This window comes from Panulirus ornatus, chromosome 48, assembly GCF_036320965.1.
Source record: "Panulirus ornatus isolate Po-2019 chromosome 48, ASM3632096v1, whole genome shotgun sequence".
NCBI classification, from domain to species: Eukaryota; Metazoa; Arthropoda; class Malacostraca; order Decapoda; family Palinuridae; genus Panulirus; species Panulirus ornatus.
Window position 1 is genome coordinate 15656028 of NC_092271.1, and position 27943 is coordinate 15683970.

General features: G+C 40.2%; 1 protein-coding gene across 1 annotated transcript in view; it reads right to left on the minus strand.

Moving 5' to 3' along the window:
* Window positions 1-800: 800 nt before the first annotated feature.
* Window positions 801-27943, minus strand: part of AGO1 (protein argonaute-2) — a 237315-nt gene continuing 210172 nt past the window's right edge. The window contains exon 19 of the mRNA XM_071690453.1: window positions 801-10132. Coding sequence (XP_071546554.1) covers window positions 10024-10132 — 109 coding nt within the window. The 3' untranslated portion in view covers window positions 801-10023. The remainder of the gene's footprint in view (window positions 10133-27943) is intronic.

Genomic DNA, 27943 nt, shown 5'->3' on the forward strand with positions numbered 1-27943 from the left:
AATTTAATAGAGGTGGTTTGGGCATGTGGAAGGAATGAAAGACAGAGAGTTTACCAAGAGTGTAGGATAGTATGATTGGTATGAGAAAACCACATGTAACATGGGGAAAGGGAGTGGAAGAGTACTGGAGAGAAATGGGGAAAGAATGCATGGAATGGTGTATGTGAGGGAGGCATGTAAGGAGAAGCAGAAACTCTTTTGCTGTAGCTATACCCTTGATATGAATTTCTGGAGGGAAGCCTGAGATTTACATCTTCACCATTTCTCACACCAGTGAGGTAGTGGTAGGAAAAGATGACAAAATGGGCTCTTTTGCTCAAATCCACTCTCTAGCTTTTGTGTATAATAACCTGAAATCAAAGCCACCTTTCCACAATCATGCTCCACAGACCTATCAGTTATTTCCCATGACTGCTTCATATACCCTGGTTTACCCCACTGAAGGCATGTTGTCCAATATCAACCACATTGCTCTAATTCCCTCTACCCTTGTGTGCCTCACATCCTCCAGCATGTTTAGGCCCTGAGACTTAAAAACATGTCATTCCATCCTTACAACTCTCTGTCACTCCATCCTTACAACCCAATTTCTTCCTTTTTCTTGTGCTTTCCACTTTTGACATGTATACCCTCTTAGTAATCCTTAACTCACTCATCCTCTCCAAATGTCCAATGGTATGGTAAATCTTATTTTTCATATATCTTTTCTACACATTACTTTCCAGCATGTCCTTCCCTGATTTATGAACTAAGTATTGTATATATGATCATAAAAATCATAGGGGAAATGAGAATACAAATGAAAGTGCCTCATGAAACATATATGTTTGCAATCAAAGGATGGCTAGAATTGCCTTCACTCAAAGTTATTCACTAAAAATCAGTCAATGAAACAGAAAATTGTAATTTTCATATACTTTTTCTACACATATCTCCTCAGGTTCTTACCTAATGTATGAATTAATAATCAATTTCATATCAAAAACAATACTGGAGTAAATAGCTACGATCAAATTTGTACTTGCAATTATCAGTTCAAAACATTCACCTGATAATCAGGGAATAGCATGGTAAAATATATATTTCAAGTATTCTTTCTACATATTTCAGAAGGTTCTTATCCAATGCAAAAATCAATAAACATCTACACATTCAGCAAAATATAAGAGGAAATAGTTGACAGATATGTAATTCTTACCTACTCGTGACTGACTGCATTTCAAAACAAGATATGTTAATTCTTACCTACTTGTGACTGACTGCATTTCAAAACAATCAAATCTTAATTGGTGACTTGTACAGTAAAGTGTAATTTTCATATACTCTCACAAGCTTGTCAACAGTAGGTTCCTATCTAACACTTTAAATAACAATAATTCAAAAAAAAAAAAAAAAAAAAAAAAAAAAAAAAAAAAAGTGAACATGAATGTAGAAACTGAAGACGTGCATAGAACAAGGATGCTTATGATCCCAGTGAGGCTAGCATTGTTTTCCTTAAAAAAACAGAGACTGTACATATTTCTCTTCAACTAGTTCTTACCTAATGCAAGAACTAATACTTACTGAGATATTCACATGGCTAATGACAAAAATGGGTGATACAGTAAAGAAGATAGAAAAGAAAATAAGACAAAGAAACAAACAAGGTGAAGAAGCTAGCAACTGTGCAAAACTCAAATTATATTTACTACATGATATGGGATATCATATTTTTGCATATGTATTTGTCCACTTAATCCTTAATGGTAGGTTCTTACCCAACTCTGAACAAATAATAAATTACACAGTCTTAAAAACAATGGTGAAAATGGGTGGAAAAAATATAAGTATTACAAAATAAATGAATGCTTGGATGCAAGATATTTACATCTGAGACAATCAGTTCGGTATCATGAGGTTTAGTGATGGACGCGTGCGTAGTGTCTCATCCACACATGGACTACTGGCATTCTGTTCACAAACATGCAATCTTTCCTTGTAACATATAACACTTAAAAACAATTAACTCACACAGCTTATATTCCTCATAACTATATTTTCCTGCCTTTTAGCAAAATGGTTGGAGCAACAATAAAAGTAACATGAAGGAATATTTATGCAGGAGCATGAGGTAGAAACAATGGGCTGAAGAAGTAGGTAAAAACATTAGGCAGGAGCATTAGCGAGAAATAGTTAGTAGGAACATTAGGTTGGAGCCTCTATAAACAGTGCACTACAGTTGCCCCCTGCTAGTAGCCTGCTAAGGGTGAGGCACAAGGCTAAGAAATGGCATGGGAATTAACTGGTTATGGAGGATCTATTGCCACAGTATCAGATATATATAGATAGATAAATAGATAGATACACCCTACTTATATTTGGTGAATAATACATTAATTGCATTTTTCATGTTTTTCTTCAACATGATTCTCTTAAGTACGATTTTACCTAATTCACAATTTAAAAATTACAGAAATTTGCAGAAAATACTAATAAAACCTAACATGCAAATAGTCTGGTTTATTACATACTCTCCTCAGAGATGTGCTCACGATAGTATCCACTTTATGTAATTATCCACTAAACTGAAGTCCCTTGGTCCCAAACGTTTTGTCTGACAGATACTCTATACGTACTTCCTATCCCAGGAGTCCCTTCTATTGTCACAAAACTCCTGCAGCAATAAGGAAGCAGGCTCAAAAAGAGTAGTAATGCTGTAGATGCATCTAAGTGAGGAAAGTGCAGGACATCTGAGCAGTAAGTGCTTGTGTCAATGTTGTGGATGTTGCATCATGAGTATGAAGGATCTTGGGATATGTTGAATCAGTGTTTGTAGTACTGAAGATATGGGTAATGTCCAGAGCACTGACAAGAAAGTAAGACTTGTGTTTGTCTTGAAAGTGTAGTTTCTGGTGGAGGCATTCCTAGTGGGGTAATGTTTTTGACTGAGTGGGTAACTGTTTACTGATAGTCAGGTCATTTCAGTGGGTTTGTGTTTTGTCAGCATTACACTTGATGGGGGTGAGGGGAATCCCTAAGTGGAGGCAGGTGAACTGTAAGGCAGGGGAAGGCTTTTCATTTTTGCTTAGGTGCTGGTGGTTAGTTATGGAGTGGTTTGGATGAGAAGGGGGTCTAGTGCTGCTGCAATGAACTGAGTGCTGAATATGTTGAGATGAGACAGTAATGAGAGGATGTTTGTTTCACTCCATAAATGCTAGTTTGTTTCACTCCATAAATGCTAAGTATTTATGGTTGCTACACAGCTAGTGATTGTTCTGAGTGCTTTCTTTTGTGGCCTACAGCTTTCTCATATTTACTTTAGAGTGGGAGCAAGACCAGACAGGTGGATGAATTTTTTGTAGAGGACGTTTTATAGTAAGTTCTTTTAGAAGACTGTACTGATTTTCTTTCTATGACCATTGATAAAACTTTACCAAAGGAGACATATCACTTGCAGTGTAACCTCTCGCAGATAGAGTCTAGTATCACTAGTGATACTTATTATTAATGCTAATGGAATCATGCCTTTATAATTTTATAAAACAGAGCACTGAAAATGGAAACCTAGCACCATCACATGTACCTGATGGATATCATGGCTTATGTTCTTACATGGTTGCTCATTAATTAGCACACATTAGAAAAGTAAAATAAATGAGCAAATCATAAATGAAATAATGCAATTCATGTCTTGCCTGTTCTGGAGGAATGTTGAAATAGAATCAGAAAGGGTCAAGCAATATAATTTTACCAAAAAGACTCATATAGAAATGCATATTTAAGGCCTTTATGTTACCTAACATGAACTGATCATTTACCTCACAACTAAAAATTACTCTGATGACATTTGAAAAATAAGGTACCTTTCGTGAACAACCATCAATGACACACCTTCAAATATAGAAACCTTTCGTTTTTTCCAAAAACAAGGAACAAACTTCTGGTATACCTGCAGAAAGATTATATGTGGGTAAAGGCACTATTAGGTGGAGGTGGAAAGTGGTCACTAAGCTGATTGTTCCCACCTCCACCTGTGCCCCTCCACATAAAAAATAAGAATCAACCACTTATGTGAAGTACATTACAGCTGTTAGTCTAAGACAGCTAAATATATCCACTAAATCTGGTGATCATCTCTTAAAAATGTTACAAATATAAAGCAACACGAATTACAAGCAGGTAACTTCAAATGGCAAACTGTTACAGCAGTATGTTTATATTGAAAGGTGAAATGAATTTGTTATAGAAACCTAAATGCTAGGATTTCTATGGATATTCCCAGGAAATCATCAAGTGTTAATATCCTTCACATAATAAGAAATTCTACAACCATTCTTCTGACATACACCATAATCACTAGCAGTAGCTGAATTGGGGAAACAATAACAAGATATTCTCTCATACTGCTGTTTACAAGAGAAGCAATAGACAATAACACTGCAGTTACTGGCAGGAACTGGTAAGGAACTAGTTATGATTTATGCCTTACTCATTAACTCTACTGTTCTAAGGTACATATTTTGATTCCTTATTTTTAGTTGTGAGAATCAACTCATTCCCAGGAGGTTTAAATACACAACACATACTTTAAAATATGAATTACTCTTAATTTCAAGATTCATAATGTCTGTGTTTGCCAGGAAGAAAATCAAGCAAAATGTTAACTTCAGAAGCATACAATTGTGGTAAGGTTAATTGCTGACAGCACAAAAACTGACCCAATCTGATCCTTTTAAAATCATTTGATGGAACTACAAGTGATGGGCACCTTTACACACCTGGCTTTTATCCTTCCCTAAGACTGAACACAAAACTTAATGGCTTTGCCATTGTAACTCTAAATATGCAAAGTCTGTATCAAAATGGATGAAGACATACCATTCACAATTTCTTCAACAAACCGCACTAAAATAATTTAAAAATTTACCTTATATGCAGAGCCATTAGAGTGCTGAATATGCTTAATCATATCCAATTCAAAAATTTTCAAGGCAACCACTTCATATCTGGAGTCCTATTGTCATATTGGGGCCAAGGAAAATCTGTCAGTCAAGCATACGTGTACAATAAAAACATTTAACCATTAATTACAACAACTATCACTATAAATTTCAATGATTTTCTACAATTAAATTAGGCATGACTAATACACACAACAATAATACCTACAAATTTATTCATCTCTAGGATTGCAAAAAGCTAATAAATGAAATTACCCCTTTGAAAATTAAAAGTAATGATATGTTAGCCAAAACTCAGCCAAGGTCATTGGAGACTGCCTGTATTCTAAAAATCTAACAGATCTGTCGATATTATGCAGTCTTCTTCAGTAGGTTCAAGTGAGAGTTATTGCTAAAATACAATGCAATATAACCAACATTTTTCCCCACTGTTCATGATCTTACACTGTAAGATGAGAAATAATTCTCAATTAATTTCTGTTGTGCTAAAGATGAGGAAAAATTATGTACTTATCTTACCATGATTGAGCATTTAAGGCTGGTTTCAACAGTATTAGATACTGTGTGTGTGTGTGTGTGTGTGTGTGTGTGTGTGTGTGTGTGTGTGTGTGTAATTACATATTTGTACAATACAGGGAGAAAGTTTACCTCTTGTAAGGGATTACTAGTTGTGTGTTATAGGGACAACTAAAGTTGCCCCATCTCTTAACTTGTATAAATGTACCATGTCTACTCCTTTGTGTGCAAGCACACACACACATACACACACAAATATGCATAACCCAGCCTAAGCTAGGTTCCCATTTACTGACCAGCCCTGAGGGGAGGATGTACACCTGGACTGAGTGTAGGCCTACAGCCATGCACAGAATTCGAACCAATGTGAGCCCTACACTGGGTGGGCCCATGCTATATCAAAGTCAGTAACACTGTGTGTGATTACTTTTTATGTTAAATGAAAAGAGTTTTACAGACATGTTGCCCTGTCTCATAACCATATCCTACCATGTCTTTACTTGTGTGTGATTACTTTTTATGTTAAATGAAAAGAGTTTTATAGACATGTTGCCCTGTCTCATAACCATATCCTACCTTGTCTTTACTCCTATGAGTGTCTACACTTAAACACACACACACACACGCACACTGGTCTCAGTCAGGTGTGTGTGTGTGTGTGTGTGTGTGTGTGTGCATGTGTGTGTGTGTGCATGTGTGTGTGTGCATGTGTGCGTGTGTGTGTGCGTGTGTGTGTGCGTGTGTGTGTGCATATGTGTGTGTGTGTAATTAACTATTTGTACTGTGTGGGGGGGGAGTTTTACACTCATGAGGCCCCATCTCTAGAACATTCTCTATGCACGCTCTCTGCAATGACCATGTCCACAGTCAGTTACTTCATTCATCCACCACTGTCGTGTGTGTGTGTGTGTGTGTGTGTGTGTGTGTGTGTGTGTGTGTGTGTGTGTGTGTGTGTACATACATGTGGGAACATTCTAAATGAGAGGTGTGGTGGGGCCTTCCTACAATAAGAAGCGACGAGAGAAAATGGCATTGCATTAGCAGTCTAAGATGCAACTTATATTAGGTTATCTCACTGCTTGAACAGTTAATATCCCCTTCAACATCCAATGATATATCAAGGATTCAATTATGTACGTGTGGCTTAGACAACAAAAAACTTTTTCAAGCCTTTTCACTTGATAAATGTCACATCTAAAGACATGCCAATGCCAAAATTACACTGAGAAAAATTGTATGATAAAATTTTGTAACAGTTCACTTACAACTAGGCTTTATGTGCATAAAAATTAAAGAACGGCATATGTACTTCATTAACCTTTGATATGAACCATTTAAATCATTAAAAGAATTATAAAATCCACAAGGGACAAACCCTAAATCACTTTTGTTTGTGGTCTGTGCTGTCTAATTTACCACACCAATCAGCCATTTTGTGTTTCACCTATGGTTTCTCCTTAATGCTAGATAAATGCTACTCTACTTGGTTAATGCCTAGATCCAATTAAAAGAAAAACTAAAAGATTTTCAAGAGAAAAGACTTATATATATATATATATATATATAAATATCTGCATCTTCAGTCTTTGGTCACACCCAAATTAACAAATAAATTAACTGCAATAATCCACTTTCCCCTAGCTAGGAGAGGAATACCAAACCAGAAGCAAAAGATCAACTGTCCCATAGAGATAAACTCACAATATCTAAATATCCACAAGCCCACAGATATCACCTGTACAAAATGTAACCAAAATCAAGAAAGAGATTTGGCAAGGGGCCATCAAACATGTGACTGAATTTGCTGCACTGGAGAAAATCAGGGCTTACTTAAGGACTTTTAAAAAACCTACAATCTCTATGACTACTGTTGCATAGAGGTTGGAAGAAGTTGAACTGACCTTTATAAACTATCAGGGTACTGGGGTCCGGGTCACCCATATGAATCTAAAACTTAAACACAGCATTAGCAATAAAGCGAAAAATGAAGATGAAAAATGTAGACATGAAATTAAAAGCAATTATAATTCTTTTCTTTTCTTTTTTTTTTTTACAAAAATGTGAGAGCTCTTAAAGTGCAATAATGCTAAACTGGAAAATGACAACATTCAAATTTGGTTCATATTCTTAAAACAATTACTGGTGAGAAATGTGTAAAAATTCATGGATTGAAAGAATACAACAAAAGGATAATGCACTACTGGAAAAATACATCATGCATGAACAAAAAAAAAAGTTATTGCCAACCGGACAACCCGGAGAATCCCCAAAATACCTGGACGAAATATTTTGAATGAACACTGTAAGGATTCACTACCAGTCTTATGTGGACGCAGCTCTACTGATGGTAACATTGATAAGAATATTCTGATTCTGAAAGTCTTTTGCTAAACAAGATTGGCAATTTTGTGCTACTTTTATGAATGAATCAAGTTACACTGTTAAAACCAATATTTTCAAGTGACAAAAACTGCCAATCCTGACACATCCAACCTGGATGGAATAAAGTTAGCAAGAGAATGAACAAAGATAGTTATTTCTCTTTTGATGCAGCATCTCAACAACCTTTTCAAATCTGCCTTTAGAACTAACAGGTTTATAATTCCCATAAATATACCAAAATGAGCACTCAATCACTACACACTTCATGATGACAGATTAACTATGAACTCCTGTGCTAAACACATAAATTTTACTGCTTATTTGTGCAGATGTCTTCAAAAATGCATATAAAACTTCTAAAATGTTTTCATTAATGGACCCAATATCTTCATACAGAAGTAATCTGTACATGAAAATGTTATTAATTCTACCCCGGGGTTTGGTAACTACACAGGAAGACTGGGGATCCGCACATGATTTTGGCGGAGTACAGTTGCTGTTGGCTGTCAAACTAGAATGTAGCTGCACCTTGCCTCATAGCATCACATGAGCTATAATTACAACTATATGGCACCCAAGCCCATGCTGCTCTTTGTGAAATGTAATGTTTTGTTGCATGAACCAAATATGCCATCACGTTTATGTGAAAGCAAACTGATACATGTAGCAACTGTGCCTAATATACATATCTGTGGCATTTATGCATCTTATGGTTTCAGACCAGTACTAGTAAATGTCACAAACAGTAAGATGGAAAGTTGTATTTAAGAAAATCTAAACCAAAATATCATTAAGCAAGCTTCGCAAAACTGCAAATAAATACTTCATAAAGTTAACACTTTTAAGCCTTCACCAAACTTAAAGCAACATTCAATAGTTCTGGCCCGAGACTAGGAAGTACACATGTAAATAGTGAGGGGTGCATCCCATTAAAGGGGGAGAGGGGGTAAATAATGTCGTACTGGAATATAACCAAATCCAATTCCCATATTGGGATTCTTCAAGTGACAATCATTAGGGCTACAATGAAAAATGCCACTACGTGAAGGAACACACAACATGAAATTTACAAAACCGTTTCTCTGAAACAGTATTCACCCCAGAACCTGGGGAGATCACAGCACCGCCTCCACAATGAAGGTACACATGTGTGTGTGAGGGTTGTATACCCCTCCATAAATAAAAAATGGCAGTAAAAACATGACTGCAGGAGTCTTTACCTTAAATAATTAAAAAACCCATGTCATAGTGGCTTTGGATTTCCCGGCTTCATTCACACACTGGCAAAACACAGAGAGTTCAGTAATTCTGAAGCTTGAGATAGATGTACCATTCAATTTCTCACTACAGAAAAATAAATGTCAACAGTACACTCATGGAAGCCTCATCACTGCTGATCAATCTGCGTAAGTCATTTACCAAGCACAATTCACTAAAAGGGATAAGTGCACCCTGTGAGTGCAATAATGCAAATTATGGCTCCATGCTCCCATTTCCAAACAGTAATACTTGACATACAGAAAATGGAAGCTTATATCTTCTGTCAGGGTGGTTTTCACATAAGAGACAGAACATGCAACAAATGCATGTGGTATTTAAGCCACCATTACTGCTGGCATGAGGTACATCAGCAGGTACATCCTAATAGCCTTTACACCCTATCCTGCAGGTACATGATTCTATCATTACAAAAATCCAGAATGTGACTTTAAACAGGTTTATAAAAGAAAATGCTGACCTCACAGACTTTAGCGTATGATTAAAACCTGTCCCAGTATGTCAGACACCCTAGCTTCCAACTGCCATCTCTCAGGAATGCCAGCAATATACTGTCCCATACCTAAACTGGGGACATTAGATGACTTAAAACAAGTATATCAGGTAAGTCCCAACTTGTGGCTGCCCAATAACCACAACTCTTTTTCAAAGGGTAATAATAGAAGAGATTGGGGGGGAAAAAAAAAAAAAAAAAAAAAAACTGATCTTCCTTAGAAAGTCTTAATCATATTACAATGTTTAATCTGTGAGACTCTAACTCAAACAAACCCATTATTACATGATCATTAATCCATAAATGATCACAGTGAAGAGGATCCATCGACGAGAAGGTCCGCAGAAATGTCCATGAGACTTTATCTTCTGCGAGGGTGTTGTAAACCTTGAGCCAGACTAGGGAAGGAAACAGTTAAGCAAAGTACATGACTCTGTTCGTGTCCACATGCACTGTCACTGCTCGGGCCATTGCTGAGGGTGTGCGGTCCTCACTATTACCAGATTGGTGAGAACCCTCTCCACTGTTGAAAAATACAAAAATGTATATCAGAAAAAATATATATACCAAACAAGCTTTTCTCACAGATATTCTCTCATTTGCCCTCTTTTTTTCAGCTTTTGTACCTTTCTCTTGACTTCTAACCACTTTCTCTTGTACTCCAACCAATCAATCACACTCAGTACAAATACCACTCTTTTGCTAGTGATGAGGGTGTTTTGGAAAGGAGGTGAAACATGTCAGGAGAACAAGTGGTGGCAACAATCACCCAGCTGTGACCTTGACCTCAAAGGTATGGCCTGAAATGGGTCATAACATATCAACTGGTGCTTGGTAATACTAAAATTGCCTAGAGTAGCACCCTAATCCCTCTATGTTCCCATATTATACGACAGAAGTGAAAAATGTGGGTTCTGAAGATCAAAATACCTTTTATTTCTGTGGTAATGTCAAGTATGCATGAGTTTCTTTTGAAAACTCACTAAGAAAATAATGATTAGGACCTTTTAACCCTCAGCATTCTAGTGAGGAAGTAATGAGCTTCACCACCACTCAAAATCAATGCAACCATGATAGACCACCAGAGATAATGTAACTGATCTACTTCTCCCGAACCCACTGCTCAGAATCCAAAGATGTGAACGTCACCCCTCCCTAACCAACAGCTCAGAATTTAAAGATGTGGGTGTCACCCCAAAAGCAGTCATAGATGGTATATATTTTTATTTTTTCAAAAAGATAAAGAGGAAGGCAGGTCAGGGTAAAGAAAACAGGATAACATGCTTGTTGAACTTTGCCTTGAAGAGAAAAGGTTTCAAATTTTTCAAAGCCTACATTTCTCTCCTTTGCAGTCTGTCAACTCAGTGTAAGAGCACACCCACCTGAAAAAGAAGGGCTTAAAGAAATACTTTCATAAAAAAACTAAACCTAACATAACAGTAATATAAACACTCTCAATGGCAATTTGGAAGTACACTGGAATCCATCTCCCCTAAAGGGGGAATCCTAAGCCACAATGGGTAAATCCACAATGTCTAAAGATCCCTCTGCTGAAAGTAGAAGATGACTCCTTATGACTGCTTTTTCTTCATACTTTTTCAAAGAAAGAATTCAAAGGAAGGCAAAGGTAAAAGCCACCTCTCTCACATCAAGTGCTACATTATAGGGCCTTGGGTTTTGGGTTGAGTAAATAACAGAAGATTCTATTCCACAAGTAATATAATCCTTGCCAAATGGGGGATTCAAGGTTCCAAGGTGCACAAATAATTGGTACCATTTATACTCCATGGTAAGGCCAAAAGATATCCAAGAGATTTTACTAGGCATATGGATATATGTGTCAGAAGTCGAGGGGACAAGGAGAAAGGGAGACCAAACTGACGATGGAAGGATGGAGTGAAAAAGATTTTGTGTGACTGGGTCCTGAACATGCAGGAGGGTGAAATGCATGCACCAAGGTCTGGGACAATAAGGCAATTGCAGCATTCAAGTAGTAACAAACTTTGTTCCTGGTGAGACAAATGGTGCTAATCTGAGAATTCCACTCTGTTTCTAACTGGGAATTAATTTGGACTTGTCCAAGATGAAAAAGCCCCCATTATGAATGGAGTTCTGGACCTGAACCCTTTGTCTGGCATATTCCTCCACAATCGTTGAAAATATCTTGAGATCATTGAGGTAAGCCAGATTCATCACTTCAAAGGATATCAGTTTTGAGCAAGCCAAAATCATGCTACAAAAAAATTTGTGGGCCTGTACATAAACCAAATGGCATCACCTTGAAATGCCATTTTGCATCCTTTAAGTTTAGGATGATTGTTCAGCCCATGCAACTTCCTCATGACTTCTTGCACTTTCTCTAGTAGTACACTTCCCAATCACTCACACTCAATCCCTGTAAGTACCACCCATACACTGAGAACATGCTAGCACTGCTTCCCTAAATATCACCCATTCTTCACCCATTCCCCTAACTTCATTTACTCTCACCTTTTGCCATGCTATATTCAATCTCTCCTGGTATCTATTCACAGAAGTAACTTTTTCAAGCTCATCTATTTTCACCACCCTCTTCTTACCCATATTTCCTCTTCCAAAAGCCACTGCAAATCTTCACCCTTATCTCCACCCGGTAATGATCAGACACTCCCATCACATACCCCTTTGAGTACATTCACATCCAAGTCACTCTCTCTTTTTTGCAAGTCTTTCAATTTGAATTATTAATTCATTTATTATACTTTGTCACTGTCTCCTGCATTAATGAGGTAGCGCAAGGAAAGAGACGAAAGAATTGCCCAACCCATCCACATACCCATGTATATACATACACATCCACACACACCACATATACATACCTATACATCTCACCGTATACATATATATACACAGACAGACATATACATATATACACATGCACATAATTCATACTGCCTGCCCTTATTCATTCCCATCGCCACCCCGCCACATGTGAAATAACCCCCTTCACCCACATGTGCACGAGGTAGCGCTAGTAAAAGACAACAAAGGCCACATTCATTCACAGTCTCTACCTGCCATGTATAATGCACCGAAACCACAGCTCCCTTTCCACATCCAGGCCCCACAAAGCTTTCCATGGTTTACCCCAGACACTTCACATGCCCTGGTTCAATCCATTGACAGCACATCGACCCCTGTATACCACATCGTTCCAATTCACTCGATTCCCTGCATGCCTTTCACCCTCCTGCATGTTCAGGCCCCAATCACTCAAAATCTTTTTCACTCCATCTTTCCACCTCCAATTTGGTCTCCCACTTCTCGTTCCTTCCACCTCTGACACATATATCCTCTTGGTCAATCTTTCCTCACCCATTCTCTCCATGTGACCAAGCTATTTCAAAACACCCGCTTCTGCTCTCTCAACCACATTCTTTTTATTACCACACATCTCTCTTAACCTTTTATTACTTGCTCGATCAAACTACCTCACACCACATATTGTCCTCAAACATCTCATTTCCAGTACATAAACCCTCCTCCGCACAACTCTATCTATAGCCCATGCCTCGCAACCATATAACATTGTTGGAACCACTATTCCTTCAAACATACCCATTTTTGCTTTCCAAGATAATGTTCTCGACTTCCACACATTTTTCAACACTCCCAGAATTTTTGCCCCCTCCCCCATCCTATGATTCACTTCCGCTTCCATGGTTCCATCCGCTGCCAAATCCAGTCCCACATATCTTAAAACACTTAACTACCTCCAGTTTTTTCCGGTCAGATTTACGTCCCAATTGACTTGTCCCTCAACCCTACTGTACCTAATAACCTTGCTCTTATTCACATTTACTCTCAGCTTTCTTCTTTCACATCCTTTACCAAACTCAGTCATCAGCTTCTGCAGTTTCTCACACAAATCAGCCACCAGCGCTGTATCATCAGCAAACAACAACTGACTCACTTCCCAAGCTCTCTCATCCACAACAGACTGCATATTTGCCCCTCTTTCCAAAACCCTTGCATTCACCTCCCTAACAACCCCATCCATAAACAAATCAAACAACCTCGGAGACATCACGCGCCCCTGCTGCAAACCAACATTCAATGACAACCAATCATCACTTTCCTCTCTTCCTACATGTACACCTGCCTTACATCCTCAATAAAAACTTTTCACTGCTTCTAACAACTTGCCTCCCACACCATATATTCTTAATACCTTCCACAGAGCATCTCTATCAACTCTATCATATGCCTTCTCCAAATCCATACATGCTACATATAAATCCATTTGCTTTTCTAAGTATTTCTCACATACATTCTTCAAAGCAAACACCTGATTCACACATCCTCTACCACTTCTGAAACCACACTGCTCTTCCCCAATCTGATGTTCTGTACATACCTTCACCCTCTCAATCAATACCCTCCCATATAATTTACCAGGAATACTCAACAAACTTATACCTCTGTAATTTGAGCACTCACTCTTATCCCCTTTGCATTTGTACAATGGCACTATGCAAGCATTCTGCCAATCCTTAGGCACCTCACCATGAGTCATACATACATTTGAATATCCTACCAACCAGTCAACAATACAGTCACCCCCTGTTTTAATAAATTCCACTGCAATACCATCCAAACCCACTGCTTTGCTGGCTTTCATCTTCCGCAAAGCTTTTACTACCTCTTCTCTCTTTACCAAATCATACTCCCTAACCCTCTCACTTTGCACACCACCTCGACCAAAACACCCTATATCTGCCACTCTATCATCAAACACATTCAACAAACCTTCAAAATACTCACTCCATCTCCTTCTCACATCACCACTACTTGTTATCACCTCCCCATTAGCCCCCTTCAATGATGTTCCCATTTGTTCCCTTGTCTTATGCACTTTATTTACCTCCATCCAAAACATCTTTTTATTCTCCCTAAAATTTAATGATACTCTCTCACCCCATCTCTCATTTGCCCTCTTTTTTTGCCCCTTGAACCTTTCTCTTGCCCTCCTGCCTCTTTCTTTTATACATCTCCCACTCATTTGCATTATTTCCCTGCAAAAATCGTCCAAATGCCTCTCTCTTCTCTTTCACAAATAATCTTACTTCATCCCACCACTTACTACCCTTTTTAATCTGCCCACCTCCCACGCTTCTCATGCCACAAGCATCTTTTGTGCAAGCCATCACTGTTTCCCTAAATACATCCCATTCCTCCCCCACTCCCCTTACATCCTTTGTTCTCACCTTTTTCCATTCTGTACTCAGTCTCTCCTGGTACTTCCTCACACAAGTCTCCTTCCCAAGCTCACTTACTCTCACCACTCTCTTCACCCCAACATTCTCTCTTCTTTTCTGAAAACCTCTACAAATCTTCACCTTTGCCTCCACAAGATAATGATCAGACATCCCTCCAGTTGCACCTCTAAGCACATTAACATCCAAAAGTCTCTCTTTCGTGTGCCTATCGATCAATACATTATCCAATAACGCTCTCTGACCATCTCTCCTACTTACATACGTATACTTATGTATATCTCTCTTTTTAAACCAGGTATTCCCAATCACCAGTCCTTTTTCAGCACATATATCTACAAGCTCTTCACCATTTCCATTTACAATAATGAACACCCCATGTAGACCAATTATTCCCTCAACTGCCATATTAATCACCTTTGCATTCAAATCTTCCATCACTAGAACCCGGTCTTGTGCATCAAAACTACTAACACACTCATTCAGCTGCTCCCAAATCACTTGTCTCTCATGATCTTTCTTCTCATGCCCAGGTGCATATGCAACAATAATCACCCATCTCTCTCCATCAACTTTCAATTTTACCCATATCAACCTAGAGTTTACTTTCTTACACTCTTATCACACTCCCACTGCTCCTGTTTCAGGAGTACTGCTACTCCTTCCCTTGCTCTTGTCCTCACACTAACCCCTGACTTTACTCCCAAGACATTCCCAAACCACTCTTCCCCTTTACCCTTGAGCTTCGTTTCACTCAGAGCCAAAACATCGAGGTTCCTTTCCTCAAACATACTACCTATCTCTCCTTTTTTCCCATCTTGGTTACTTCCACACACATTTAGACACCCCAATCTGAGCCTTCAAGGAGGATGAGCACTCCCTGCATGACTCCTTCTTCTGTTTCCCCGTTTCGAAAGCTAAAATACAAGGAGGGGAGGGTTTCTAGCCTCCCGCTCCCGTCCCCTTTAGTCGCCTTCTATGACACGTGAGGAATGCGTGGGAAGTATTCTTTCTCCCCTAATCCAAATAATGTCCTTACCATCTTCCTTCCTCACTCACTGTACTTATACATGTCCCTCTTTTCAAACCAAGTATTCCCAGCTACCAGTCCTTCAGCGCACAATTCCAAAAGCTGTTCACCCATGCTCCATGCCCCACAATTATACCCTTCACAACAACATTACTCACATTCATCTTCAAATTATCCATCAGAAAGACCAATCTCTCGCATCAAAGCTGCTGACAAACCCACTCAGTGGCTCCCAAAACACTTTTGTTCACAGAGCTTGTCGTGGCCATGTGTATAAGCGCTAATGATCACCCAGAGTAAAGCAATAGGTAATAGAAGAGAAAGACTGGAGAGAAAACTGATCAAGGATATAGATGTTTAAAGATGCTTGACTAATAATTGGGAACCAAATGCAATAATGGAAGCAATGTATATGTAAATGATATCCATACAAACAGTGCCACCTAACAAATCAACTTAAACCTTGTATGGCCCAACCTTGGAAATTCAGTGGTTCCCAGGACCAGAGTTTAACAAAAAAATCCCTACAGACTGGGCAGAAAGATTACTTCCCATGTATTTCGTGTGTCACTGAGGCAACAACATGGGGTGGAAGTGATGGTAAAGAACACCTCCCTCCTTGTATTCTAACTTCTGAAAGTTAAAACAGAAGAAGGACCCGAGCAAGGAGTGCTTATCCTCCTTAATGGCTCAGGGTGGGGTGCAGTGATGTAATCAATTAAGGAAGGGATGGATAAGTAGTGTGTATGATGAGAAAAACCTGAAAGTTGCAGTTCTGAGTGAAACAAAGCTAAAGGAAAAGGGGGAAGAATGGTTTGAGAATATCTTAAAGTTAGAGGTTAGCATGAGGGCGAGAGCTATGGAAGGGGTAAACTGGTGGTGCATGAGTTGGGGGGAAGTGTGAAAGTTTGTAAAAAATGAAAGTTTGTAAAAAAGTGTGCCCCAGACTGATGAGGTTCAACGTGGATTATTAGAGGTAGGTGAAATATATTTAGTGCTTATGCATCTAGAAACAAAAGAACATAGGAAGAGAAGTGTGTTTGGGAGGAGCTAAGTAAGTGTGCTAGCAATTCTTTATGCAAGGGATCAAATATTCATGATTATAATTTGCAAGTAAGAGTATGTCGCAGAAGTCAAGGGCATATTTGGGGACATTTCATGAATATAATTTGTAGGTAAGAGTAGGTCATAGAAGTTGAGGGTATATTTGGGGACATGGGGAACCCAGTACTGTGGATAAAAATGGTGAACAGCATGTGGAGGCATGTGCTGAAAAAGGGCTAATGAGTGATTGGGTATAAAGGGTCTAAAAAGAGGGACATACATATGAATACATGGGAGAGTCGGGTGCTGGAAATAAGGCATTACCAGATCATGTCCCAACTGATAGGGACACAAAGGAGATTCTTGTATGCTAATGTGCTCAATAGGAGCAGCTAGTGGATGTCTAATCATACTTGGTGAAGGTGCAGGTGAAAGTTTGTAGAGGCTTTAGGAAAAGAGAAATTGATAAGGGCAAGAAGATGGTGGAAGTGAATGAGCTTGGAAAAGAGGCTTGTGGGAAGAGATACCAAGAGATATTAAGTGTAGGATGGCAGACTGGGAGCTAATGGACAGGGTTAGGAATGAGAGGAATTTAGAGAAGCGCTGCTTTATGTGTGGGAGAAGTGTGTGGCATGCAGATAGTTGGAAGTGCACAGTTAAGAAAGTAGCAGGATGAGGATGTTACATTGCTAATGGAAGAGAAAAGGGAGAAGTATGGATTTCATTCCAAGGAAGTACTGTGAGCCATTGGGATATGTATATGAGAAAAGAGGAGGTGGTCAAGAGAAAGGTTCAAGGCTGAAAAAAAAGGGTATATTAGAGTTGGGGTGAGTAAGTATAAGTAAACTTTAAGGATAAGAAAGAAAAAAAAATGTCTTGGAGGGGGATTAACAGTAAGATATAAACAAAAACAAATGAGAACGATGGTGTAGGGGGTAAATGTGTTACTAACGATAAGTAAAAATAAGGTGAAGAGAGCTTGAAGTGAGTATCTTAAAAGACCGTTGAATGTGTTTGCTGACATGGTGGCAGATGTGGTATGTGCTAGATGTGGAGGTATGAAAAGTAAGCCATGGCAGAGAGAATGGGGAGACCAAATTGAAAATGGAGGGATGAAGTGAAAAAGATTTTAAGCGATCGGGGATTGAACATAAAGGAAGGTGAAAGGGTGCACAGAAAAGAGTGAACTGGAAAGACATGGTATACTGGGGTCAATGTGCAGTCAGTGAACTGAACCAGATCACATGAAAAATCCAGGATAAACCAGGGAAAGGTTTGTGTCCCCTGGATGTGGATAAGGTGCTGACAGCTCACATATGGATGTGAACAGATGTGGCTTTTCTTCGCCTGCTTCCCGGAACTACTTCAATGATGCAGGGGGATGCGATCAGGTGTAGGGTGGAAGAAAGGAATATGTATGTTATCACTTTCATCTTTTCTTTCATGCATTTATGCTGTTTCCTGTAGGGCAAGGTGGCATAGGGAATGGATGACAGCAAACAAGCATGAGTATGTACACATCTGTATATGTGTATTGCGACACATTCAAGGGCTGCCCAGGGTTGAGTGCATATGTCTGAATCCCGGATGCTGCAATAGGTCCACAGTCAACCCAGCTGTTCATCCTCCCATAGGAGTTACTCGATAAAATGGGTACCTGGCTCAGGCTTGGGTAGCGCCAGGAAAACAAAAAAAAGACAAAAACAAAAAAAAATAAAAGCCACATTCTTTCGTACTCAGTTTCTAGCTATCATAAGTAATGCACCGAAACCATAGCTCCTTATCCCCAACCACGCCCCACAGACCTTTCCATAGTTCACTCCAGATGTTTCACATGCCCTGGTTCAGTCCACTGACAGTACGTCGACCCTGGTTACCACATTGTTCCAATTCACTCTATTCCTTGCACGCCTTTCACCCTCCTGTATGCTCAGGCCCCAATCGCTCAAAATCTTTTTCACTCCATCCTTCCACCTCCAATTTGGTCTCCCGCTTCTACTTGTTCCCTCCACCTCTGACACATATATCTTCTTTGTCAATGTTTCCTCATTCATTCTCTCCATATGTCCAAACCATTTCAACACACCCTCTTCTGCTCTCTCAACCACTCTTTCTATTTACACAAACCTCTCTTACCCATTCATTACTTACTCAATCAAACCATCTCATAGTACATACTGTCCTCAAACATTTCATTTTCAACACATCCATCCTCCTCTGTAAAACCCTAGCAACAGCCCATGCCTCGCAAACATATAATGTTGTTGGAACTACAACATCTTCAAACATACCCATTTTTGCTCTCTGAAATAATGTTCTAGCCCATGATGATAGCTATGAAGGTGAAATCATCATTCAGTAGGAGTACATGTGATTTTATTTAGCATCTAATATCTCTGTACATGCAGCAAAACATGTTTCTTGGAGACAATCTGGCTCATCAGGTTCAAACAATTCATATTTTTTTTTTTAATCCTAACTCCACCACAAAAATTTCATCTCTCCTCTGCTATTCTAGAAGACACACTGGACCTGACCATCAAAGGTAAAGTGGGGGGTGCCATGTGGTTAAGGGGGATTATGTGGGGGGGGGGGTGTTCCGGCCTGGGTAACAAGACATGAGTTCGCCTTTTTTTCCTTACATTATCTTTTTATGATAATCCTTTAAGGACCCCGACATTCATGCACGAAACCGCTTCGGGTGAACATACTTGGACGTGGTGGTACAAGTAGTTGCACGGACTGTGATCCTCGCTTTGGTTACAAGAATGTTCTTCCGCCCACCAGTGATGCTTACTACTTTTGTGAATTAAGAACCACTGCAACACAAACCTCGCCTGGTGGTAGAGTGACCCACAGTGTATCGAGACAGACTTCCCCAGAACTTTTTTAAAGGGGAAGTAAATGTTTATAGTTGTGTTACTGGAGTGATAGTTTTCATACACGGTGCTCTGACAAGAAAATAGTGAAATTGGAAAAGAATGTAACTTAGACATTGAAGCTTATTCTTTCATTGAAATGTGAACAAAGGGAGCATTTTTCAAAGTGATAGAGATGGAAAGCAAAAAGGCGTTTTTCATGAATGTACTGGAAAAGTTGAGGTCCAGATAAACTTTTGGTCTGTCAAGGCTTTATTATGGTGGATGACCAACTACCTACCCTCATGTATCCAAGATATGGTTGTACTTTGTGTAATGAAGACAATTGAGAAACATCATAAGCCAATATTCCAGTTTCATGATAAGAGAAGTGGACCAGGCAGTATGATACAGTGGTTAAATTGATGAAAACTACTATTGACGTTTGTGTAAATAAATTATACATTTCCCTTTTCCATAGCCAGAGGTTGAACCATTATGTGACATTCATTTTTCATTTCATTTCGAGGATGTAAGGCATGTGTACGTGTAGGAAGAGAGGAAAGTGATTGGTTCTCAGTGAATGTAGGTCTGCGGCAGGGGTGTGTGATGTCTCCATGGTTGTTTAATTTGTTTATGGATGGGGTTGTTAGGGAGCTGAAAGCAAGAGTTTTGGAAAGAGGGGCAAGTATGAAGTCTGTTGGGGATGAGAGAGCTTGGGAAGTGAGTCAGTTGTTGTTCGCTGATGATACAGCGCTGGTGGCTGATTCATGTGAGAAACTGCAGAAGCTGGTGACTGAGTTTGGTAAAGTGTGTGAAAGAAGAAAGTTAAGAGTAAATGTGAATAAGAGCAAGGTTATTAGGTACAGTAGGGTTGAGGGTCAAGTCAATTGGGAGGTGAGTTTGAATGGAGAAAAACTGGAGGAAGTGAAGTGTTTTAGATATCTGGGAGTGGATCTGGCAGCGGATGGAACCATGGAAGCGGAAGTGGATCATAGGGTGGGGGAGGGGGCGAAAATTCTGGGAGCCTTGAAGAATGTGTGGAAGTCGAGAACATTATCTCGGAAAGCAAAAATGGGTATGTTTGAAGGAATAGTGGTTCCAACAATGTTGTATGGTTGCGAGGCATGGACTATGGATAGAGTTGTGCGCAGGAGGATGGATGTGCTGGAAATGAGATGTTTGAGGACAATGTGTGGTGTGAGGTGGTTTGATCGAGTAAGTAACATAAGGGTAAGAGAGATGTGTGGAAATAAAAAGAGCGTGGTTGAGAGAGCAGAAGAGGGTGTTTTGAAATGGTTTGGTCACATGGAGAGAATGAGTGAGGAAAGATTGACCAAGAGGATATATGTGTCGGAGGTGGAGGGAATGAGGAGAAGAGGGAGACCAAGTTGGAGGTGGAAAGATGGAGTGAAAAAGATTTTGTGTGATCGGGGCCTGAACATGCAGGAGGGTGAAAGGAGGGCAAGGAATAGAGTGAATTGGAGCGATGTGGTATACCGGGGTTGACGTGCTGTCAGTGGATTGAATCAAGGCATGTGAAGCGTCTGGGGTAAACCATGGAAAGCTGTGTGGGTATGTATATTTGCGTGTGTGGACATATGTATATACATGTGTATGGGGGGGGGGGGGGCCATTTCTTTCGTCTGTTTCCTTGCGCTACCTCGCAAACGCGGGAGACAGCGACAAAGTATAATAAATAAAATAAATAAATATATATATATATATATATATATATATATATATATATATATATATATATATATATATATTTTTTTTTTTTGCTTTGTTTTAGAAGGCGACTAGAGGGGATGGGAGCGGGGGGGTCAGAAATCCTCCCCTCCTTGTATTTCAACTTTCTAAAAATGGGAAACAGAAGGAGTCACGCGGGGAGTGCTCATCCTCCTCATAGACTCTGACTGGGGTGTCTAAATGTGTGTGGATGTAAACAAGATGTGAAAAAAGGAGAGATAGGTAGTATGTTTGAGGAAAGGAACCTGGATGTTTTGGCTCTGAGTGAAATGAAGCTCAAGGGTAAAGGGGAAGAGTGGTTTGGGAATGTCTGGGGAGTAAAGTCAGGGGTTAGTGAGAGGACAAGAGCAAGGGAAGGAGTAGCAGTACTCCTGAAACAGGAGTTGTGGGAGTATGTGATAGAATGTAAGAAAGTAAATTCTCGATCAATATGGGTAAAACTGAAAGTTGATGGAGAGAGATGAGTGATTATTGGTGCATATGCACCTGGGCATGAGAAGAAAGATCATGAGAGGCAAGTGTTTGGGAGCAGCTGAATGAGTGTGTTAGTGGCTTTGATGCACAAGACCAGGTTATAGTGATGGGTGATTTGAATGCAAAGGTGAGTAATGTGGCAGTTGAGGGAATAATTGGTATACATGGGGTGTTCAGTGTTGTAAATGGAAATGGTGAAGAGCTTGTAGATTTATGTGCTGAAAAAGGACTGGTGATTGGGAATACCTGGTTTAAAAAGAGAGATATACATAAGCATACATATGTAAGTAGGAGAGATGGCCAGAGAGCTTTATTGGATTACGTGTTAATCGACAGGCGTGCGAAAGAGAGACTTTTGGATGTTAATGTGCTGAGAGGTGCAACTGGAGGAATGTCTGATCATTATCTTGTGGAGGCGAAGGTGAAGATTTGTATGGGTTTTCAGAAAAGAAGAGTGAATGTTGGGGTGAAGAGGGTGGTGAGAGTAAGTGAGCTTGGGAAGGAGACTTGTGTGAGGAAGTACCAGGAGAGACTGAGTACAGAATGGAAAAAGGTGCGAACAATGGAAGTAAGGGGAGTGGGGGAGGAATGGGATGTATTTAGGGAATCAGTGATGGATTGCGCAAAAGATGCTTGTGGCATGAGAAGCGTGGGAGGTGGATTGATTAGAAAGGGTAGTCAGTGGTGGGATGAAGAAATAAGATTATTAGTGAAAGAGAAGAGTGAGGCATTTGGATGATTTTTGCAGGGAAAAAATGCAATTGAGTGGGAGATGTATAAAAGAAAGAGACAGGAGGTCAAGAGAAAGGTGCAAGAGGTGAAAAAGAGGGCAAATGAGAGTTGGGGTGAGAGAGTATCATTAAATTTTAGGGAGAATAAAAAGATGTTCTGGAAGGAGGTAAATAAAGTCCGTAAGACAAGGGAGCAAATGGGAACTTCAGTGAAGGGTGCTAATGGGGAGGTGATAACAAGTAGTGGTGATGTGAGAAGGAGATGGAGTGAGTATTTTGAAGGTTTGTTGAATGTGTTTGATGATAGAGTGGCAGATATAGGGTGTTTTGGTTGAGGTGGTGTGCAAAGTGAGAGGGTTAGGGAAAATGATTTGGTAAACAGAGAAGAGGTAGTAAAAGCTTTGCGGAAGATGAAAGCCGGCAAGGCAGCAGGTTTGGATGGTATTGCAGTTGAATCTATTAAAAAAGGGGGTGACTCTATTGTTGACTGGTTGGTAAGGTTATCTAATGTATGTATGACTCATGGTGAGGTGCCTGAGGATTGGCGGAATGCGTGCATAGTGCCATTGTACAAAGGCAAAGGGGATAAGAGTGAGTGCTCAAATTACAGAGGTATAAGTTTGTTGAGTATTCCTGGTAAATCATATGGGAGGGTATTGATTGAGAGGGTGAAGGCATGTACAGAGCATCAGATTGGGGAAGAGCAGTGTGGTTTCAGAAGTGGTAGAGGATGTGTGGATCAGGTGTTTGCTTTGAAGAATGTATGTGAGAAATACTTAGAAAAGCAAATGGATTTGTATGTAGCATTTATGGATCTGGAGAAAGCATATGATAGAGTTGATAGAGATGCTCTGTGGAAGGTATTAAGAATATATGGTGTGGGAGGCAAGTTGTTAGAAGCAGTGAAAAGTTTTTATCGAGGATGTAAGGCATGTGTATGTGTAGGAAGAGAGGAAAGTGATTGGTTCTCAGTGAATGTAGGTTTGCGGCAGGGGTGTGTGATGTCTCCATGGTTGTTTAATTTGTTTATGGATGGGGTTGTTAGGGAGGTGAATGCAAGAGTTTTGGAAAGAGGGGCAAGTATGAAGTCTGTTGTGGATGAGAGAGCTTGGGAAGTGAGTCAGTTGTTGTTCGCTGATGATACAGCGCTGGTGGCTGATTCATGTGAGAAACTGCAGAAGCTGGTGACTGAGTTTGGTTCATGTGAGAAACTGCAGAAGCTGGTGACTGAGTTTGGTAAAGTGTGTGAAAGAAGAAAGTTAAGAGTAAATGTGAATAAGAGCAAGGTTATTAGGTACAGTAGGGTTGAGGGTCAAGTCAATTGGGAGGTAAGTTTGAATGGAGAAAAACTGGAGGAAGTAGAGTGTTTTAGATATCTGGGAGTGGATCTGGCAGCGGATGCAACCATGGAAGCGGAAGTGAATTATAGGGTGGGGGAGGGGGCGAAAATCCTGGGAGCCTTGAAGAATGTTTGGAAGTCGAGAACATTATCTCGGAAAGCAAAAATGGGTATGTTTGAAGGAATAGTGGTTCCAACAATGTTGTATGGTTGCGAGGCGTGGGCTATGGATAGAGTTGTGCACAGGAGGGTGGATGTGCTGGAAATGAGATGTTTGAGGGCAATATGTGGTGTGAGGTGGTTTGATCGAGTAAGTAATGTAAGGGTAAGAGAGATGTGTGGAAATAAAAAGAGCGTGGTTGAGAGAGCAGAAGAGGATGTTTTGAAATGGTTTGGGCACATGGAGAGAATGAGTGAGGAAAGATTGACCAAGAGGATATATGTGTCAGAGGTGGAGGGAACGAGGAGAAGTGGGAGACCAAATTGGAGGTGGACAGATGGAGTGAAAGAGATTTTGAGTGATCGGGGCCTGAACATGCAGGAGGGTGAAACGCGGGCAAGGAATAGAGTGAATTGGATCGATGTGTTATACCGGAGTTGACGTGCTGTCAGTGGATTGAATCAGGGCATGTGAAGCGTCTGGGGTAAACCATGGAAAGTTGTGTGGGGCCTGGTTGTGGAAAGGGAGCTGTGGTTTCGGGCATTATTGCATGACAGCTGGAGACTGAGTGTGAACGAATGGGGCCTTTGTTGTCTTTTCCTAGCGCTACCTCGCACACATGAGGGGGGAGGGGGATGGTATTCCATGTGTGGCGAGGTGGCGATGGGAATGAATAAAGGCAGACAGTGTGAATTGTGTGCATGGGTATATAAGTATGTGTCTGTGTGTGTATACATATGTGTAAATTGAGATGTATAGGTATGTATATTTGCGTGTGTGGACGTGTATGTATATATATGTGTATGGGGGTGGGTTGGGCCATTTGTTTCGTCTGTTTCCTTGCGCTACCTCGCAAACGCGGGAGACAGCGACAAAGCAAAATAAATAAATAAATATATTTAATAATGATCTGGTTGATAACAGGATGTGCTTTAAAGTTACCTGGGGAATGATGGTGTTCTTGTCCTGGAAAGCAACTTGCTTTCCAGGACAATAACACCTTCATTAAGACATTAAGAAACAGCAGGCCAAATCATGCAACATTTGGGAGTTTTTATGCCATCAAATGCAAGGCATGCAATGATATTCATATAAGCCAGACAGGAAAAACTGTAACAGAGGTGTTACTGGCATCGTCATTAAGTATGTAGGGATGACCACAAAAACGTGATCGCTAAACACTGTCACGAAAATGATCACTTCATAGATCTTGAAAATCCTGTTAATCTATAACCCTGTGCTCATTATGCCACATGCAGCATCACTTAATCTGTCCTAAATGCCAACACTAAGAACTTTAATTTGTCCCCAGGCAATTTTAAAGCCCTTCCTAGCATTAACCAAATCATTACAAGATAATCCACAAAACCTGGAAATAAAGAAAGTCATTCAAGAAACGTAACATAACGTAAGAAAAAAGGGCGAACACATGTCGTGTTACCCAGGTCAACCCCACACATAATCCCCCTTAACCACATGGCACCCCCCATTTTCCCTCTAAGGGTCAGGTCCAGTGTGTCATCTAGAATGGCAGAGGAGAGACAATATTTTTGTGGTGGAGTTGGGATAAAAAAAAAAAAAAATTATGAATTGTTTGAACCTGATGAGGCAGATTGTCTTCACGAAACAAGTATTGCTGCATGTACAGAAATATTAAATGCTAAATAAAATCACATGTACTCCTACTGAATGATGATTTCACCTTCATAACTAATCATCATGGGCTAGAACATTATCTAAGAAAGCAAAAATGGGTATGTTTGAAGAAATTGTAGTTCCAACAGCATTATATGGTTGCGGGGCATGGGCTATAGCTAGGGTTTTACAGAGGAGGGTGGATGTGTTGAAAATGAAATGTTTGAGGACAGTATGTACTATGAGATGGTTTGAGATAATAACAAGTAGTGGTGATGTGAGAAGGAGATGGAATGAGTACTTTGAAGGTTTGTTGAATGTGTTAGATGATAGAGTGGCAGATATAGGGTGTTTTGGTCGAGGTGGTGTGCGAAGTGAGAGGGTTAGGGAGAATTATATGGTAAACAGAGAAGAGGTGGTAAAGGCTTTGCGGAAGATGAATGTAATGACCTTGCTTTTATTTACATGTACTTTTCAATTTCCTCGTTTAACATTTCTTTATATACATTTATCATGCTTTGTCACTGTCTCCTGCATCAGCGAGGTAGCGCACGGAAACAGACAAGAGAATGGCCCAACCCACCCACATATACCTGTATATACATACATGTCCACACACACACATATACATACCTAGACATCCGTCGCCACCACACCACACATGAAATGACAACCCCCTCCCCTGCATGTGCGCAAGGTAGTGCTAGGAAAAGACAACAAAGGCCACATTCGTTCACACTCAGTCTCCAGCTGTCATGTATAATGCACTGAAACCACAGCTCCCTTTCCACATTCAGGCCCCACAGAACTTTCCATGGTTTACCCCAGACGCTTCACATGCCCTGGTTCAATCCATTGACAGCACGTCGACCCTGGTATACAACGTTCCAATTCACTCTATTCCTTGCCCGCCTTTCACCCTTCTGCATGTTCAGGCCCTGATCACTCAAAATCTTTTTCACTCCATCTTTCCACCTCCAATTTGGTCTCCCACTTCTCGTTCCCTCCACCTCTGACACATATATCCTCTTGGTCAATCTTTCCTCACTCATTCTCTCCATGTGACCAAACCATTTCAAAACACCCTCTTCTGCTCTCTCAACCACACTCTTTGTATTACCACACATCTCTCTTACCCTTTCATTACTTACTTGATCAAACCACCTCACACCACATATTGTCCTCAAACATCTCATTTCCATCACATCCACCCTCCTCCGCACAACTCTATCTATACCCCATGCCTCGCAACCATATAACATTGTTGGAACCACTATTCCTTCAAACATACCCATTTTTGCTTTCTGAGATAATGTTCTCGCCTTCCACACATTTTTCAACGCTCTCAGAACTTTCGCCCCCTCCCCCACCCTGTGACTCACTTCCGCTTCCATGGTGAGTCAGTTGTTCGCTGATGATACAGCGCTGGTGGCTGATTTGGGTGAGAAACTGCAGAAGCTCCTGATTGAGTTTGGTACTGGTGGCTGATTTGGGTGAGAAACTGCAGAAGCTCCTGATTGAGTTTGGTAAAGTGTGTGAAAGAAGAAAGTGGAGAGTAAATGTGAATAAGAGCAAGGTTATTAGGTATAGTAGGGTTGAGGGACAAGTCAATTGGGAGGTAAGTTTGAATGGAGAAAAACTGGAGGAAGTGAAGTGCTTTAGATATCTGGGAGTGGATTTGACAGAGGATGGAACCATGAAGCAAAGTGAGTCACAGGGTGGGGGAGGGGGCAAAAGTTCTGGGAGGGTTGAAAAATGTTGGAAGGTGAGAACGTTATCTCGGAAAGCAAAAATGGGTGTTTGAAGGAATAGCGGTTCCAACAATGTTATATGGTTGCGAGGAGTGAGCTATAGATAGAGCTGTGCAGAGGAGGGTGGATGTCTTGGAAATGAGATATTTGGACAATATGTGGTGTGAGGTGGTTTCATCGAGTAAGTAACGAAAGCGTAAGACAGATGTGTGGTAATAAAATGAGTGTGGTTAACAGAGCAGAAGAGGGTGTTTTGAAATGGTTTGGTCACATGTAGAGAATGAGTGAGGAAACATTGAAAAAGA